Genomic DNA, 19,194 nt, shown 5'->3' with positions numbered 1-19,194 from the left:
TCTCCTTAATGTATTCATGATGTAACTATGATGTATTTTGCACTGTATTCTGGGACATGGAGGGAAGTTTTAAAAGTTCATGTCACCCCTTTCCCGCTGTTCAATCTCGCCTGGAACCTGTTGCGCAATAAACTTGGATCTTCTGCAGCTTGCTCCTGTCTCCGGCTGAGCTCATTTTCCTCCGCAGGGACTTAGTCTGACGAGCTGGGTGGCAGAGTAGCCCCGCACCCAGATTTTACCATAACACTATTTATACCCCACACATCTGACTGGGTTGCCCCAGCCACTCTGGGTGGCTTACAACATATATCAAAAAAAAAAAAAAAACTTCAAACATTTTTTAAAAACCTTCCCTATAGAGGATTGCCTATAGAGGTTTGGGGGGTCGGATAATTCCATACCCTCCAACATTTCTCCAATTTAAATAGGGACATTTCAGGATCAAGATGGATGACCAGATGGGCGGAGTATAAATAATAAAGTTGTTGTTGTTGTTGTTGTTGTTGTTGTTGTTATATCAGAAGCCCGGATGCATTCTTTAAATCAGGGACATCCCTGGAAAATAGGGACACTTGGAGGGTCTGGTGTTAGGAGATCACTATTCCCCCATCCTCCCCACAGAGCTACAATTCCCAGGGTGGTTTTAACCCCCTTCTCAGGAAATTCTGGCAACTGTTACTCTGTGAGAGGAATTCCTCTGTTAGGATTTCTCCCTTGTCAGCCACCTGACATCACAATGACACCAGGTGGCTCCTTTTTGCTCCACAATTTGAAACCAAAGCTTTGTTTATACCAGTGGTTCTTAACCTTTGTTGGGGTGTGTGTCATGGACTGCTTGAGTATCTGATGAAAGCTATGAACCCCGTCCCCAGATTTTCCCCCACAAAGACAATTTTCAAGGCAGCTGGAAGGAAATCAAGGAAGCAATTTGTGTGTGTGTGTGTGTGTGTGTGTGAGAGAGAGAGAGAGAGAGAGAGAGAGAGAGAGAGAGAGATTTACAGGCCCCATGAGTCCATAGACCAGACCTGCGCTTTCCCCCATCTCTCATCTATCTATCTATCTATCTATCTATCTATCTATCTATCTATATCAATCAATGTGGGAACATTAACATTTCTTTCCCTTTCATCTAGGGTATTCCTGGACCAGACAGTAGCATAGCAGGACCGAAAGGTTTAGAAGGGGGAAGAGGAAGAGAGGTATAATACCATCTGATATGCCTCGTTTATTATTTGCCTGTGAAAAGTAGTTTCTACAGAAATATAGTATAATAAATGCCTGAGCGTTGATGTGTATGATTAGTATGGCAACCACACCACTCCCACTTCTGAACCAAGCTGTGATCAGCCCATTTCAAATGATGTTAAGGATTTTATTACTTTACAGCTCTAGCAGAACTGATAGAATATGAAATAACAGACATAACAATAAATAACACAGGTTCCCACAGGTCTAAGACCAGGGTCTTCTTCTCTCCCACACTAACTTCCTTAGCTGCAGGAGAGATGTTGGGAATTCCATGTCTCCTCTGCTGCAGATGTGTGGGAGTATTACACATCACATGTCTGTGTTTACACTGATTGTTGGAGTCTTGTGAGCGGAAACTGAGATACGCTGTTCCATTCTGTATAGCTATTGCTTTTGCAGTTCTATCTCCGAGGAAGAAAGAGAGAGAAGCCATGTTTTCTTTGTTACGTTATGTTTGATTTGGTGCGCATTAAATTCAGTTTAGATGTTACACCTCAAGGCTCATCTTCTGTTTGGACTGTGCTAGTTGTGTCCTCATGTCCTTGGATATGGGTCACAACAGGTACCACTGTATTTGCAAATAAATGCCAAGAATTTGCAGGCTAGCACCTGTAGCACTGTCCAGGGTCCTGAAGCCCCAACTCCAGACCAGGCCCTGCTAACTTCCTTAGCTCATTTCTCTTGCCTGACCAAATTCCTGGTGGACCAGGAGGGCTGCAGGATAGTTACTGAAACCACTTTTGCAGATTAATACTTTTCTTTTTCTAAAATGTGTGGGCAGCCCGTAACAATGTCACCTCATACCCAAAGCTTCTGTTTCTAACTTCTGTAAACAGACGAGTGGTTTTCACATGCAGCGTGAATAACACAATGAAACGTATTTTATCCTACTTGCCAACATCTGGTAAGGTGCTATGAGTTTGAGAAGATGAATTTTCCTATGTTGGCTATCTTCTTTAGGCATCTGTTTGCCATTGTGAGAACAGAATACAGTGGTGCCCCGCAAGACGAATGCCTCGCAAGACGGAAAACCCGCTAGACGAAAGGGTTTTCCGTTTTTCAATGCGCTTCGCAGGACGAATTTCCCTATGGGCTTGCTTCACAAGACGAAAATGTCTTGCAAGTCTGGAGTTTTTTTTCCGCTCCCCACCCCCTTTTTCTAAGCCGCTAAGCTGCTAATAGACTTTTAGCAGCTAATCCGCCAATCCCTTAAGCCTTTAATAGCATTTAATAGCCGCTAAACCGCTAATAGTGCTAATCCGCTAAGCCGCTAATGGGCGTGCTTCGCAAGACGAAAAAACCGCTAGACGAAGAGACTCGCGGAACGAATTAATTTTGTCTTGCGAGGCACCACTGTACTGACCAGATGGGCCTTAGGCCTCATAGTGCAGGGGTTTTATGCTGGTAAAGATGTTGCAATTTAAACTTAAATTCAAATGTTTTGCTTTCAGGGTGAGAGGGGACCAAGTGGCCCCACGGGATTGCCCGGCTTGAAAGGAACCAGAGTAAGAGCCAAAGAACGAAGTTGCTGACATTGTTTTCCCTGTGAAAGAACTTCATGGTGGTAATACAACTGTGTGAGAGTCCTATCACTGGGTGATATCACTCTGCCAGCAATAGGCAGAGAACCCTAAGCTCCCTCTTCCACAAATAGAAATCCCTTTGAGAATATTGGAATTAGAGTTGCGTGAGACTTTCCCCCTTTCTCTAAATCTTTGCCACTTGATTCTGGGAAATGTCTTGAGGCCGAGAAAAGAGTTCTTGTGGGTCCAGATTCATGGCAGAGTCTGGACACTGAAATCAATAGGGTGCATCTTCTGTTGGGGGGGGCAGGGAGGTTTCACCATTGCATTCTATTAGAAGCTAAATTCCAAAAGTGTTCGGAAGGTTCAGATGCTTCAAAACGTGGCTGCACAGTTGTTAAATGGCACCAGGCATGGAAAACATATTGTTGCATGCCACTCCAGTCTCCAAGCAGTGTGAGATCCCAGGGGTTTTATTTCTTCTGAATGAAGGACAGTGGAGACTGTGGTATCTATGTGGGGCTATCTTTGAAGGTGACCCGGAAACTACAACTAATCCAGAATGCGGCAGCTAGACTGGTGACTGGGAGCGGCCACTGAGACCACATAACACCGGTCTTGAAAGACCTACATTGGCTCCCAGTACGTTTCCAAGCACAATTCAAAGTGTTGCTGCTGGCCTTTAAAGCCCTAAACGGCCTTGACTCAGTATACCTGAAGGAGCGTCTCCACCCCCATATTTTGCCCGGACACTGAGGTCCAGCTCTGAGGGCCTTCTGGCGGTTCCCTCACTGCGAGAAGCCAAGTTACAGGGAACCAGGCAGAGGGCCTTCTTGGTATTGGCGCCCATCCTGTGGAACGCCCTCCCATCAGATGTCAAAGAGAAAAACAACGACCAGACTTTTAGGAGGCATCTGAAGGCAGCCCTGTGTAGGGAAGCTTTTAATGTTTGATGCATTACTGTATTTTAATATTTTGTTGGGAGCTGCCCAGAGTGGCTGGGGAAGCCCAGCCAGATGGGTGGGGTATAAATAATATATTAATTATTATTATTAATAATGGTTTGTCACACAGCATCCTAGAGCTATGCACATCTTCTTAAGAGTAAGCCCTTTTAAACTCAATGGTACTTATATCCAAGTGGACATAGGCTAGTTAAAGTGAGATCTAAATAGAAATGTTTAACTTATTGCAATTTTCTTGTCATAGGGGCATCAAGGCCGAAGAGGCCAGCCTGGCCCCCAGGTATGTGTGCATTTTATATATATATATATATATTTATTTATTTATAGGAGTGCTGTTTTATCATGATGGCAATATATTAGATTGTCTTACAAAGAAAACTGTCTGGCCTCAGTGTAATTTGGTCTCTAATTCAACTTATTTCTTCATGAATGAAGATTTTAAGTCTGGCCTTTTCTTGCTTTTGTTTGCTACAGGGGAGACAAGGGCCCCGTGGTCCTAGCGGTTTTCCGGGACAGCAAGGATTTAAAGGTCCACAGGTCAACGTTAAAAATATTCAGGTTTATTTCTGAGGGATATTGAGAGAGTCTGTGCTGAAAACATGATTTGTTCATATTCAATTTTCTGTTTTTGTCAAATATGTTTCTAGGGTGTGAGAGGAATCCAGGGCGTGAAGGGAATGAAAGGAAATCAAGGGAACAAAGGGTTTCCTGTATGTAAACACTTTCTTTTCTTTTCTTTTTTAAATCTCAAATCAGCTTAAATTAACTAATATCCTATCATCCATTTTTTTTTTGGGGGGGGGAATGCAGGGGTATGCATACCCCTAAACATTTTGTGAATCTTTGTATTTTTGTCCGTTTACTATATTTATTTCCCCCGATTTGAACTATAAAATGCTGATTTTCTTGAGTCAAAATGAGAGTACCCCTAAACATTTTATTTTTAGAAAAAAACACTGATATCATCTATCTATCTATCTATCTATCTATCTATCTGTCTGTCTGTCTATCGGTCTCTCTATCTGTCTATCGGTCTCTCTCTCTCTCTCTCTCTCTCTCTCTCACACACACACACACACACACACAATGTGAAATAAAGTCTAGAGTAAGTCAGTAAAACAGATTCCATATTGACTGTGGCAAAACATCCCCTTACAACCTTAGTTTGTCCCTGAGGCACAGGGGTGCAAGTGCGCAGGAGCCAAAGACCACACTCTGAGCCAAAAACCTGGCTAAAACATAGTCACAACTTTGATGACGTTCATCATGGAGGTAGATGTGGCATTGTGGCAAATAGCCAGCTATTGGGCAGGGCCACTGCTGGCTGATGTCTCCTCCCTCCAGCCCACTGGCTGGGGGTCAAAATGGACTTGCAGGACCTCTGGGAGTGACCCCCCTGCCATTGGTGTGGGATGTTCCAGTTGGCTGTCCACCCACAATCTGAGTGTGTGACAGCCAGTCTCCCTCTACCCCTACCCCAAGCAGGAACATCCATAAGGGGGCCAGCCCTTTGGATGGTGGCACATTAAAAGAAAAATGCTATGCTGAGTAATTACCCAGATACATAGTTTTGCCCTGTTTTACCTTTTGTTTCAGGGTTACCTGGGAGTGGCAGGTCCACCAGGCATTCCTGGGAGTTGGGGAACCAAAGGCAATAAGGTATGTTTCAGAGAATCCAGCAGGTTAATTTTACAGTGGTACCTTGGTTCTCAAATGCCGAAAACCCGGAAGTAAGTGTTTTCGAACGTTGAACATCCGATGCGGCTGTCAGCTATTGTTTCCAGGGCAGCTGCACCAATCAGAAGCTGCGCCTTGGTTTTCGAAGACTTCAGAAGTCAAACAGACTTCCAGAACAGAATAAGTTTGGTGCTTTTGTTTTTGCTATTTATTGTGCGATTTTGTTTTTGAGGCTTTTTCAGTGCATTTGTTTTTGTGGTTGTGTGGAACCCAGTTCAGCTACTGATTGATTGATTGATTGATTGATTGTGTGACTATGGAAATGGATAAAAGGCCCCCATCCAAACAATGACTATCATCTGTGCAGGTAAGAAAAAAGTAATAATTTTAATTTTCATCATCTACACAATACTGTCTTATTTATTTTATAGCACAGTGCATTGGTTATTGCTTTCGTTTTATGGATCAATGGTCTCGTTAGTAAAAGTCATGTTAAATTGCTGTTTAAGGGGTTGTTTTTAAATGTCTGGAATGGATTAATCCGTTTTGCATTACTTTCTATGGGAAAGCATGCCTTGGTTTCAGAACGCTTTGGTTTTGGAACGGATTAAGTTTGAGAACCAAGGTACCACTGTACTTGGTTAAAAAAAGCTGTCCAAATGTGAAGGTTATATTACCAGGTTAGAATTTAGACAGCCAGGGGATGGATGCGGCGAGCTTTTATCATATCCCTGCAATTGCTCCTCAGGAGCATCCATACTTTTAGTTATAAAATTTGTTTGCAAATTCCTCTTAAATATATTCACATGTGGGCTCCTGGGTCTGTTTCAGTTCACACATTGTCTTTTAATACCACCAAGTAGAAATGCTCTGGAATTGATCAGAAGTTATTTTCCAGATGTGTTGATTGCATGACACCCAGACAGCCAAATTCACCCCTGCACCCCGTCTGAATGAGAGGTTTCCTGTTCATTCAGATATTGAGGGGGGAAATGGTAATGGTTCTTGTTTTCACACACAGGAAATATATGATTTGCCCTATTGATCTGATTTAAACTGCATGGACATGAAATTTATCTGCGATGCCTTATTTTGAGTTTTCAGCAGGTTGTGGCAATTTTGATCACAGATGCAGTATGTTGTGACATCATTGTTGACACTGAAATTAATCTCAGTTTGCCCCAGTTCCCTGAGCAGTGTAAAACTCCCAGGTCACTGGAGGCTTGTGGCATTTTTGTGATATATGATTTTATTTACACACAGTGCTTTTCTCCTTTAAAAATTTTTAGGGGTACAGTGGTACCTCGGGTTACATACACTTCAGGTTACACATGCTTCAGGTTACAGACTCCGCTAACCCAGAAATAGTGCTTCAGGTTAAGAACTTTGCTTCAGGATGAGAACAGAAATTGTGCTCCGGTGGCGCGGCAGCAGCAGGAGGCCCCATTAGCTAAAGTGGTGCTTCAGGTTAAGAACAGTTTCAGGTTAAGAACGGACCTCCAGAACGAATTAAGTACTTAACCCGAGGTATCACTGTACTCTCATTTTCCTACTCATATTGAAATACTGTCCTTCAATGAGACCAATCTTAGATTCACAAAATGTTTTGGGGTATGCGTACCCCCAGAAAAAAACACTGTTTACCCGTATATAGAAGCCAGGCTTAAGCGGAGATGCAACTCCAAAAAATGTCTCAAATTCACCGATTAGATGTCTAGGGGAATACCACCAGTTCCCCAAAAGCTGTTAGCTTCCTAAATCTAAAGCTCAGCCTCTTCTCTTTGACTTTGGTTGGCTCCGAAAGCTGTGAGCCGATTCTCTTTCATGCAGAGAGACGACTTGATAACATCACTTCCAGTCAGTTCAGGAGATGACTCTCATCTCCTAAAAGTCTCCTCAGTAATTTAGTTTTTGTGGCAATAGATTGTCCCTCGCTTACATAACAAAGCAGATACTTAACAGGTTAGGGCAATTTAGCGAGCAAAGGAGGTATTTTGGGAACAGCTTTGGGATTATTGCGGTGGAGGTTATCTCCAGACGCCAGTTTTACAAATTTAAAGTCATGATTCTGAGAGAAGGGATTCTGAGAGGACATGTATCCCATTCGAAATCCTATAACAATATCAATTTTGTATTCATTTAACAGGGACAGCCTGGTGACCCCGGCATAAAAGGGGAGAGAGGTCCACCTGGACGCCGGGGAATAAGGGTTTGCATATTATTTTGTTTACATTCCTGTAATTTTTATCCTGTATTTATTTATCTTATGTACCTTCCTGAGATCTTTGGATCAACAGCAGTTTAACAATTTAATTAATTAATTGATCATTACAGTCTTGAACCTTATAAAAAAAAACAAACCAAAAAACCCCAGTGCAGATAAATTTATCAGAAGAAGTATTAATTGAGCTCATCTTACTATAGGAATAAATGAAAAGTATTTATGGAAAGCAGGAGGAGAAATGGATGTTGTAGTCCTCTGTTTGTTTATATTTGTCAAAATCTTCTTCCGCTTCTGCGATTATTAATACAAAATGGAAGCAAAGAAGACCTTTGTGCCCCCAAAAGGGTACCGTATTTTTTGCTCTATAAGACTCACTTTTTCCCTCCTAAAAAGTAAGGGGAAATGTGTGTGCGTCTTATGGAGCAAATGCAGGCTGCGCAGCTATCCCAGAAGCCACAACAGCAAGAGGGATCACTTCTTTCGCTGCACAGCGATCCCTCTTGTTGTTCTGGCTTCTGAGTTTCAGAATATATTTTTTTTCTTGTTTTACTCCTCCAAAAACTAGGTGCATCTTATAGAGCGAAAAATACGGTAGATGGAAACGAAAATGAAACACTGATGTAATGTAACTTTGCTTTAGGGTGATGGTGGTGCAGTTGGATATGGTAAACAAGGACATAAAGGAATAAAGGTAAGGGTGAAAAGAAATCTTTAATGAAAATCTGAGCTCTTTTTATAAGTAAATGGAAATAAAACATGGATTATTGTAGAGGTGTGGGCACTAGATTATCTCCTTCCAGTATCAAGCTTGGTGGTTTGACACCTACCAGTTTGCCAGCAAACACGTACATACACAAGAATAAAATAATGCAGGGTTAGGAAACCTGTGATCCTACAGATTTTGCCGGATTCCTATTCTCATCAGCTCCACTAAACCAATGAGTCAGGGAGTTGTAATCTACCAACATCTGGTGGTTGCCATGTTCCCCACTCACAGCATCGTGGTTTCTGTTATATGTAGGTGATTTTTCCACATCTATCGGTCTGTAAATTAAAAGAAAAAGGTGATTAAAATCCCTAAGATGTCCAGGCAAGAACCTGTATGCTATCTTTTTATATATATTAAAAAAAATTATTAAATTTTCTAAATTACATTTCAAAATATTCATTTAAACAACCTTAAATCAATGACTTCCCTTCTTATCTTTCTGTGGTAATACATCCCTGCATATTTTACATGAACTAAACCATTCAGTAATTCAATGTTACATCCATCAAATCTTATTTGCACTGTTAAATTAATGCTACCAGCGTTTTTAAATGAAGACAATATTCACCCATATACTCAGTAAACATTTTCCAGTCTTCTTTAAATGTGAATTCTTCTTGTTCTCTTATTCTATATGTTAAATCTGCAAGCTGCCCATATTCCATCAGTTTAAGTTACCATTCTTCTTTGGTTGGAACCTCGCGTACATCATAGATACATCATACATATGTCACAAACAGGGAGGTTTGTTCTTCTTCTGGCAGAAACCAGTTCATCAGATATGCCCCCATCTCTCCCTTGCCCTCCACCACACACCCATCAAGTGATACAAAAGAAATATTTACAAGTTCCTGTTTTTCCTGGTCAAGGTAATCACCTCCTTTGTCCTGACCAAGATCCAGTCTATTCCTGGAGGGTTTGTTATTGTCTGTGGGGTGGCTACCTGTCTGACACGCATCTGCCAGGCTGCCAGGGATTATCTCTTGTGCAAGAGGCTGCTGAATACATGATCTCAGGCTTGAGGGATTATGACCCTCCCCCTTCGTAGCCATTCCTTTCCTGAACAGAACAAAGTTGGAATGGCGCAAATCCGATATTGGAGTGATTTTATATGACTTTCTAAAGTTTTCCCAGTGAGCCAGTACATAGGTACATTTACCACTGAATTGATACATTTGGTAATGTGCTGTGGAGGCCCTTTGAATAGAGATGGGGGTGGGGGGAACTGTGTGATGAAGTGTTTGGTGGGGACATTTGCTGTTAAGTTGTGGGCGAATCATAGTAGATGACACAGTGATTTCTCCAGAGCAGCTCTTTATTGTAGCTGGACAGAACTGAATAGCAAACAGCTCAGCCGGCCTGCTTTTATAGGAGCCGGCTGTCAACATTGTATCAACAACAACCCAGGGTTTCCCGCCTAAAATAACTGACGTGGACCTGAGTGAAAACTATCTACAGTATCCCCCTGTTGGCCCAGGGGGAGAACATCAGTACATAACACCCCTCCCCACGAGATAAGGCGTTAGTTACAATCATAATGGTTTCCTTATATACAGCACTACACGTAATGGTTCAATTAGGCACAAAAAGCATATCGGTTACATTTCCCATACTTAAACCAACAGTGATACATGTCCAACAACATAGTCCTTTAAATAAGTTGGGCGCTTGGAAACTCTGCCAGACCGCCGGGGACTGGTAGCCAAGTCCGGAGGGCCACCCAATTCTTGCTGAGGCTGTGGTGCGACCCTAGGTGGCGTTGAACCCAAATCCCCTGGATCCACTGCTGTGGATGGAGCCTCCGCAAGTGGAGTGGTCTGAGTCTGTGGTAAGTCTGGCAGACCCTCTGAAGCGGCTTGGTTCGGCTCCACGCTGGCAGTTTGCGAGGGAGGTGTAGGTGGAGCCTCGCCATCTGTAAGTTTCTCTTCTGGAGCCACGAGCGCAGTTGGGGGCACCACAGTAGTGTCCAAGTCCCCAACCCTGCGCCTAAGCTGGTCTATGTGCCGGCGCCACAAGCGTCCGTCTTCGAGTGCCACCTGGTACGAGCGAGGTCCAGTGACTCCCACTACTGTGGCTGGCACCCAAGGAATGTCCCCCACATAGTTCCGGGCAAAGACCTGGTTTCCTGGAACAAAAGACCGTGGCGCGTTGGCACAGCCTGGGGGTTCAGCCACGGCAAAGTCCGGGTGCAGCCGGTCGAGCGGTGACCTGAGGCGGCGGCCCATAAGCAGTTCAGCAGGACTCCGCCCTGTGGCCGCATGAGGGGTGATGTGTTGCACGAACAAGTATTCGGCGACCCGCTCGTGCCAGTCTCCCCGGTCCAGGCGCGCCAGTGCCTCTTTTGCCGAGCGCACCATTCTCTCTGCTTGCCCGTTGCTGGATGGATGAAATGGTGCCGTTAGGGCATGGCGGACGCCCAGTCCCAAAAGATACCGCTCAAAAGTGCCTGACGTGAACTGCGGTCCGTTGTCGGAGACAAGGACATCAGGACACCCATGCGTCGCAAAGAGTCCTCGCAGCACCCGGATGACGGCCTCGGTAGTGGTGGAGGGCATCAGGGCCACCTCCAGCCATTTGGAATAGGCGTCTACCACTACCATAAAGGTCCGGCCGTGAAAGGGGCCAGCCAGATCGATGTGCACCCTCGACCAGGGTGTCTTTGGCGTCTCCCAGGTGTGTCCCTTAGCTGCCGGTGGTGCAGGCCTTGATTCTTGGCACGCTTGACAGGCGGACACCCAGGCAGTGATGGCATCGTCCATGTTAGGCCACCAGACGTAACACCGAGCCAACGCCTTCATTTTGACAATTCCCGGGTGGCCAACGTGCAGAGCCTCCAGGACGCGTTGACGGAGTCTTTGGGGAATCACGACGCGGTCTCCCCACAGCAGACAGCCACGATGAGCCGAGAGTTCATGTTGTCTGGTTGCGAAGGGCTGGAACTCCGATGCAAAAGGCCCTTGTGGCCACCCCCTCCACACCCAGTTGAGCACACGGCTGATGGTGCGATCCTGGGCAGATGTGGAGGCCACAGTGGCAGCCGATACAGGCGCTTCCGGAAGATCCTCAATCAGGAGGAGCGATGAAGCTGGAGCCGGGTCTTCCACAATTGCTGGAAGAGGGCAACGGCTGAGGGCATCAGCATGGCCCATCGATTTCCCCGGGCGATGGACGAGCCGGTAGTGGTAGGCAGCCAGGAAAACAGTCCATCGCAGCATGCGCGGCGAGAGGACCGGTGGAGTTGGACGATCACCGGCGAGGAGGCCCAGGAGCGGCTTGTGGTCAGTGATGAGGTCAAAAGTCCTGCCATAGAGGTATTCATGGAACCTCTTCACTCCAGCCACAAGTGCCAGTGCCTCCTTGTCGAGCTGGCTGTAATTCCGTTCCGTCTGAGATAGCGTCCTGGAAAAGTAGGCGAGCGGTGCTTCTCTTCCGTCTGGAAAACGGTGACTAAGGACAGCTCCGATGCCAAAAGGTGAGGCATCGCAGGCAAGGACCAGCGGCCTGGATTCACTGTACTGTACCAGCACACTGTCCGATGAAAGGAGAGCCTTGACCGCGTTGAAGGCCGCCATCTCCCGATGACCCCAGGACCAAGGCGTCTTTGTGCTGAGGAGTCGGTGAAGAGGCTCAGCTACCGTGGCTTTGTGGGGCAGGAACATGTTATAAAAGTTCAGCAGCCCCAGGAACGCCTGCAACTCCGTCTTGTTCTTTGGGATGGGGGCCTGCTGGATAGCGCGGATCTTGGACGTGGTCGGGTGAAGTCCGGAGGCGTCGATAAGATAGCCCAGGAACTCCACCTGTGGAATGGCGATTTGGCACTTCTCCCTCTTTACCTTGAGCCCAGCCTCTTGGAACCTGGTCAGCACGGCACGGAGGCGCTCGAACAGCTGCTGGTGTGAGTCTGCGGACACCAAGACGTCATCAAAATATGGTACCACGCCCGGAAGCCCTTGCAGGAGACGCTCCATAAGGCTTTGGAAGATGCCAGGAGCCACACTCACCCCGAACTGCAACCGGCGGCAACGGAATGCCCCTCGGTGGGTGACGATCGTCTGGGCTTCAGCAGTGGCATCATCGACGGGCAGTTGTTGATAGGCTTGGGCAAGGTCCAGCTTAGCGAAGACCTTACCTTCACCCAGGGAATGCAGCAGGTGTTGGACAACAGGAACTGGATAAGCGTGCTGCTGAAGTGCCTTGTTGATCGTGCACTTGTAGTCAGCGCAGATTCTCACTGACCTGTCTGGCTTGACAGGCGTGACGATGGGGGTTTCCCACTTGGCGTGGTCAACCGGCTCCAAAACTCCTTGGGCGATCAGCTTGTCCAGTTGTTCGTCCACCTTAGCCTTGAGAGCAAAGGGAACCCGGCGTGGCTTTAGCTTGATGGGGGCGACTTGTGGATCAAGGCTAAAGGAGATGGGCGTACCTGTATATTGCCCCAAAGTGCCGTCAAAAACCTCGGCAAAGTCTTTGATCAGACCCTCAGTCTCTGCGTTAGAGATGCAGTTGATGCCGGTGACTTCCAGGCCGAGGGCATCAAACCAGTCTAGCCCTAGGAGGCTTGGCCGCTGGCCTTCGACCACCACCAACCGGAGCAGGCCCGAAAAATCCTTGAATGCGATCCGGAACCGGCCAACGCCTACCACGGGAATGTCGTTTCCCTGGTAGTCTCTCAGGTGTACGCGGTGAGAGTCAAGTTGCCTTTTGGACACTCTGGGTACCAGTCTTTTGATGGTGCTCCAAGACACGATGGACAGGGCAGACCCGGTGTCGATCTCCATGTCACATGGAGCTCCTTCAATGAGCACCGTGACGTTCAGCTTGCGTCGCGTAGTCGAGTCAGTTTGGCCAATCGTGGTTCCAGACGGGCAGCGGCAGTTGGTGAGAGCGAAACAGCTTTCCTTGGCAGACTGGAGTGAAGACTTGGACTTGCGAGTTGGTGAAGGGGGGGGTGTCAGACGGAGCCGATCGGCAGACCTTAGCGATGTGGCCCCTTCTGGAACACTTCCTACAGATGGCGTCTCTGAATCGACACTTGGCACGGGAATGGTTGCCTCCGCAGCCGGCACATTCCGGTTGGCCCTTGGACTTCTGTTGGAACTTCCTGCGCTCCCGCTTTGTCTGGTGCACGTCATCGTCTTCGCTGGAGGATGCCTCATCGCTGCTGGCCTCTTCGTGATGCACTGGAACTGGCTTCGTAGCAAGACGCGGGCTGCTGGACTTGCGGATCTCCTGGGCAGCTTCTGAGGCCACAGCCTCCTCAATGGCTTTCTGTAGCGTGAGGTCTGGCTTGGCGAGGAGACGCCGTTGCAGATGGATGTCCCGGACCCCGCAGACGATTCGATCCATCAGGGCATCGTCTAAGTCTCGGAACTCGCAGTGCATTGCAGCCTGTCACAGGGCGGTGGTGTAGTTGTTGATTGACTCCCCCTCTGCCTGGTTCCGGTGGTAGAACGCATGGCGGGCAGCAATCTTGGACGGCTTTGGTGCATAGTGGTTGCGGAGCTTCTCTTGGATCGTGTCCCACGGTGTTGTCTGGACTGCTTCAGGCGCAACCAATGCTCGGGCTGTCTCAAACACCTCAGGCCCACAGAGGCTGAGGAATAGGCCCCGCTTACGCTCCTGTGATACTTGCGTCAGCTCGTTGGCTTGGAGGTAGCAGTCGAACCGAGCGAGGTAGGAGTCCCATGATTCAGAGGCTGGCGCAAATGGCGGTAGAGGCACAAGTGAAGCCATGGTTCCGATGCCGGCGTGAAGGGCGATGGATGGAACACCGAGCTCTAGCCAGAACAGTCAGCTCTGAATTGGTTCTGTTCAGTGATTTCGCTCAGTGATTCAGCTCAGTGATTCAGCTCTGCTCAGAGGGTGGCTGCATCTGGCTGTGCTCTGATGTCCATCGATCCCACCTTCGTCGCCAGTGTTAAGTTGTGGGCGAATCATAGTAGATGACACAGTGATTTCTCCAGAGCAGCTCTTTATTGTAGCTGGACAGAACTGAATAGCAAACAGCTCAGCCGGCCTGCTTTTATAGGAGCCGGCTGTCAACATTGTATCAACAACAACCCAGGGTTTCCCGCCTAAAATAACTGACGTGGACCTGAGTGAAAACTATCTACAGTATCCCCCTGTTGGCCCAGGGGGAGAACATCAGTACATAACATTTGCAGAAATGATTGGGTTGATTTTGGTAGTCAGGGTGTATGTCTGTCTTGCCAGAGTGGTGCATGCTCTAGTTAACTCCCGCTTGGACTACTGCAATGCGCTCTACGTGGGGCTACCTTTGAAGGTGACGGAGAAATTGCAATTAATCCAGAATGCGGCTGCTAGACTGGTGACTGGGAGTGGCCGCCAAGACCATATAACACTGGTTCTGAAAGATCTTCATTGGCTCCCAGTACGTTTCCGAGCACAACTCAAAGTGTTGGTGCTGACCTTTAAAGCCCTAAACAGCCTCGGCCCAGTATACATGAAGGGGCATTTCCACCCCCATCGTCCAGCCCGGACACTGAGGTCCAGCGCCGAGGGCTTTCTGGTGGTTCCCTTGCTGCAAGAAGTGAGGTTAGAGGGAACGAGGCAGAGGGCCTCCTTGGTACTGGCGCCTACCCTGTGGAACGCTCTCCCAGCAGATGTCAAGGAAATAAACAACTATTTTCCTTTTAAAAGACAACTGAAAGTGGCCCTGTTTAGGGAAGTTTTTAATGTCTGATGCTGTATTGTTTTTAATATTCAGTTGGAAGCTGCCCAGAGTGGCTGGGGAAACCCAGCCAGATGGGCGGGGTATAAATAAATTATTATTATTATTATTATTATTATTATTATTATTATTATTATTATTATTATTATTTGTGTGTGTGTGTGTGCGAGAGAGAGAGAGAGAGAGAGAGAGAGAGAGAGAGAGAGAGATGATGGAGGGTAACCCACCTCCTCCAACCTTAAAAAAAAAATTCCAGTAACACTAGTCATATCTTCTGCTGAGAAAGTATAAAGTATAAGCTGTGTGGGACATTTTCACTCCTCCCAGTTTTCTGTTTTTCAGCCAAACTTTGTGGGTTTTGGAGGGCACTAAATTTGCTGAGTTATCATTGGACAGCTTGGGGTTATAAAAATGTTTTGTTTTTGCTTTTGCCTACAAAGGGAGTCAGCCAAGAGTGTAGGAGTCAACACAGTAGTCTTGTGACTTTGGGTGCTGGTCAGCCTGAATCGACTGCCTTTGTTCCCATGATCTGTGCCAGGCATCCTCAACCTCTCCCCTCCAGATGTTTTGAGACTACAATTCCCATCATCCCTGACCACTGGTCCTGCTAGCTAGAGATCATGGGAGTTGTAGGCCGAAAACATCTGGAGGGCTGAGTTTGAGGAAGCCTGATCTGTGCGTACTGACTCAAAACAACAACAACAACAATGAAGTGCCATTATTTATGTAAAAGTGATGGAGAATAGACCCTGAATCTCTATGCAGGGAATAAGTGAGCTGGCTGCAAGAGTTTGCAGCTAGATCAAAGCAGCTATTGAAAAAAGGTCATACCAGATGAATCCCATTAGAAATCTAAAATGTGCGGAGGAAATAGGAGGATAAAATGCACTTTTCCTCTTGCTGTAGTTGCTGCTGTATCTTTATGAGGATTGCTGCCCTTAAAATAACGCATAACCATGATTAAACACTGTTTCCATCCTTTGTGTGTTACAGGGGCAAAAAGGCTTTCCTGGAGCTATGGGTCAGAAGGTACTGTTCTTTTGAAAAACTATGACATGCGTATTTTTTTAATATAAAAAAAGGCCACATCTCTACTGTGTCCCACTGTTTCCTCTGTGATTTAATGATTTGGGAAGTGAATATGCAAAAGCATGGAAATAAAATGGGGCAGCAGAAGAAGCATGATTGGCTGAAAGCTATGAAAGGATAATTGGCTCAAATATCATTAAGAAAGTCCTGCTTGGTGGATGATTTGTTGTTGTTGTTTAGACGTAATAACTACAGTGGTACCTCGGAAGTTGAACATAATCCATTCTGGAAGGACGTTCGACTTCTGAAATGTTCAATTTCTGAGTTGTGGCTTCCGATTGGCTTTTGCAATTGGAAGAGCCAATCAGAAGCCGCTTGTCTGCCGCAACGGGCATTCAGCTTCCAAAATACGTTCGAAAACCTGTGTTTTCGATTTTTGGGAGCCGAAACGTTCAGCAACGGAGATGATTGAGAACCAAGGTTTGATTGTACTTGATATCTTGGTCGTTTGGGGTGCTTTGGTACAAAAGGCAGGCCATATAAATATTGTAATTAATAACCAGAGGCTTTCAGTAGCCATTTCCCCTCAAATTCATTGTGTTTTATGTATTTCCATTAGGGTGAGGCCGGCAGCCCTGGCATTGCAGGAGAACCTGGGCCAAAAGGAACCGCTGGGAGAACGGTAAGCCAATCCTTTATGCTCTCTTAATATCAAAATGTGCTTGAAACACACACACACACACACACACACGCTGCTTACTCCCATTGCTTACACAATTGGAATCCTGACATGGAGAGGTATCTGGATTTAAGCTTGTCGTATCACGAGGGCGTGTGCAATGTATTGGATTGAATCTTGGTGTCAGTAGGCAAAGGCTTAGCTCCCCATTAAGCCACGAAGTTCACTCACAACATGACCCTACCCCAAAGGGTTGCTATGAAGATAAAACTGGAAAAGACTAAGCATCCCACCGAGACCGTCTTGAAAGGAGGGCAGGATTTATTGTGATTAGGAATAATAATACCTGAAAGAGTAATTTGGAGTAATTGTGCTTTTGGCTTTCCTCAAGACACAACTGTGTCTTTTCTACTGTAGGCTTCATCTGGTGACAACCAGACATAAGTTTCAACTGGCCCATTTTTCATTTTTAGAATCCAGAAAGGTTTGTTGCCAAAGCTGAAGTGAAACACTGATTCAATATATCACCTCTGCTTTCAGTTAAGGTTACTCCCAGTACTCTGTGTTCATATATGAGTACAGCCTGGAGGAATGTTCCCCGGATAAAAGCTTTCCTATTACTCAGATTGCAACTAGCACTGTCTGTTGTTTTAGGCTGAAATCCTAATTCCACTTACCTGAGAGTAAGCTCCATTATATTCAACAGAACTTTCTCCTTCATGGCTATGGTTAGTATTGTGCTGTTTGGTGCCAGCTTCGGAAGAAACACACCATACCCTCCAACATTTCTCTGATGAAAATAGGGACCTCCCATTCCATAATAATAATTTTACTATTTATACCCTACACATCTTGCTGGTTTGCCCCAGCCACTCTGAAGAGCTTCCAACAGATATAAAGAACATAATAAAACATTAAACATTAAAAACCTTACCTTCAGACGACTTGGGGGGGTCAGATAACTCCATACCCTCCAACATTTCTCCAATGAAAATAGGGACATCGTAAGGAAAAGTGGAACATTCTGGGATCAAATCAGAAACTGAGATGGCCTCTTTAAATCAAGAACATCCCTGGACAATAGGGACACTTGGAGGGTCTGACATACCATAATTTGTGGAACAGGTGACTTAGAAGGTTTACCCACAGCTTACTCTGTTGCAAACAGTGAGTAAGATACTGGTCCCTCAAAGATGTACCGAGAAGGCAGAAGAACTGGTCTCATTTGCACACACCCACACTCAAAAGTAGGGATGCGAGTGGTGCTGTGGGTTAAACCACAGAGCCTAGGACTTGACAATCAGAAGGTCAGCGGTTCGAATCCCCGCGACAGGGTGCGTTCCCGTTGCTCGGGCCCTGCTCCTGCCAACCTAGCAGTTCGAAAGCACGTCAAAGTGCAAGTAAATAAATAGGTACCGCTTTGGCGGGAAGGTAAGCGGCATTTCTGTGTGTTGCTCTGGTTCGCCAGAAGCGGCTTAGTCATGCTGGCCACATGACCCAGAAGCTGTACGCTGGCTCCCTTGGCCAGTAAAGCGAGATGAGTGCCGCAACCCCAGAGTCGGTCACGACCGGACCTAATGGTCAGGGGTCCCTTTATCTTTACACTCAAAAGTAAAACTGAGTCTAACGGAAAATGGCAGGTTCTGACAAAAATGTCTAACACCAGCTTTCAGCTACCTGGAAGTCTATCACTGCTTTCCCCGTCCTGTCCCTGAAATTTTCACTCCTCTCACCCACCTGAAAATTGCCCAAATGCTCCTGTTTTTGCTGCCTGTGAATGGGACGGCAAGGGGGCGGGATTAGAGACCTTTATACTAACTTACTACTGCTAAGATATATCTGTTTCAGTTTCCCCTACTTTTAAAAAGGAGAGCTTTAGATTATCATGACCACCGTCGATTTATTAGTTGCCTTCTAAACAACCATCTCCAGGTGATTTACACGAAATGTATCTAAAGCAATTAAAAACATATTTAAAACATAGCTGTCAACGTTTCCCTTTTTTAAAGGGAAATTCCCTTATTCCTAATAGGATTCCTCACAAGAAAAGGGAAAAGTTGACAGTTATGATTTAAAATAATAATAGATCCACACAAAATAGACACTTGTGGTAAATACCCATTTATCCAGCTGGGAAAAACTTGTAGAAATGAGGAGTCATGGATTTTCCAGAAATTGCAGATAATGGTTTGCCTGTCGTAACTCGACAGGAATGCTAATTCAGACACTGTTCTCTTAAACTGAAGTATTTTTGCATGTTTTGATCATGCTGTGACCATAATTAATAAGATAAGGGCTGTAAAAGAGTTTTCAACTGTAGGAGTGCTATATAAATTATTGTTAACGGCGATAAGTATACAGCTAACAAATTCCATCTGTGTTTCTGTAA

General features: G+C 46.0%; 1 protein-coding gene across 1 annotated transcript in view; it reads left to right on the top strand.

Annotated features, from left to right (window-relative positions):
- The window catches only part of LOC310660306 (collagen alpha-6(VI) chain-like), a 78,632-nt gene that overhangs the window by 43,319 nt on the left and 16,119 nt on the right, over nucleotides 1–19,194 (top strand). Inside the window, exons 19-28 of the mRNA XM_083404636.1 lie at nucleotides 1,134–1,199; nucleotides 2,700–2,753; nucleotides 3,981–4,016; nucleotides 4,211–4,273; nucleotides 4,384–4,446; nucleotides 5,333–5,395; nucleotides 7,560–7,622; nucleotides 8,278–8,328; nucleotides 16,091–16,126; nucleotides 16,746–16,808. Of these exons, the coding sequence (XP_083260762.1) occupies nucleotides 1,134–1,199; nucleotides 2,700–2,753; nucleotides 3,981–4,016; nucleotides 4,211–4,273; nucleotides 4,384–4,446; nucleotides 5,333–5,395; nucleotides 7,560–7,622; nucleotides 8,278–8,328; nucleotides 16,091–16,126; nucleotides 16,746–16,808 (558 nt within the window). The remainder of the gene's footprint in view (nucleotides 1–1,133; nucleotides 1,200–2,699; nucleotides 2,754–3,980; nucleotides 4,017–4,210; nucleotides 4,274–4,383; nucleotides 4,447–5,332; nucleotides 5,396–7,559; nucleotides 7,623–8,277; nucleotides 8,329–16,090; nucleotides 16,127–16,745; nucleotides 16,809–19,194) is intronic.

Source organism: Podarcis tiliguerta, assembly GCF_965153285.1.
Source record: "Podarcis tiliguerta genome assembly, chromosome: 12".
NCBI lineage: Eukaryota > Metazoa > Chordata > Lepidosauria > Squamata > Lacertidae > Podarcis > Podarcis tiliguerta.
Note: the sequence above shows the minus strand (reverse complement) of the source record. Positions and strands in the feature narration are given on the sequence as shown.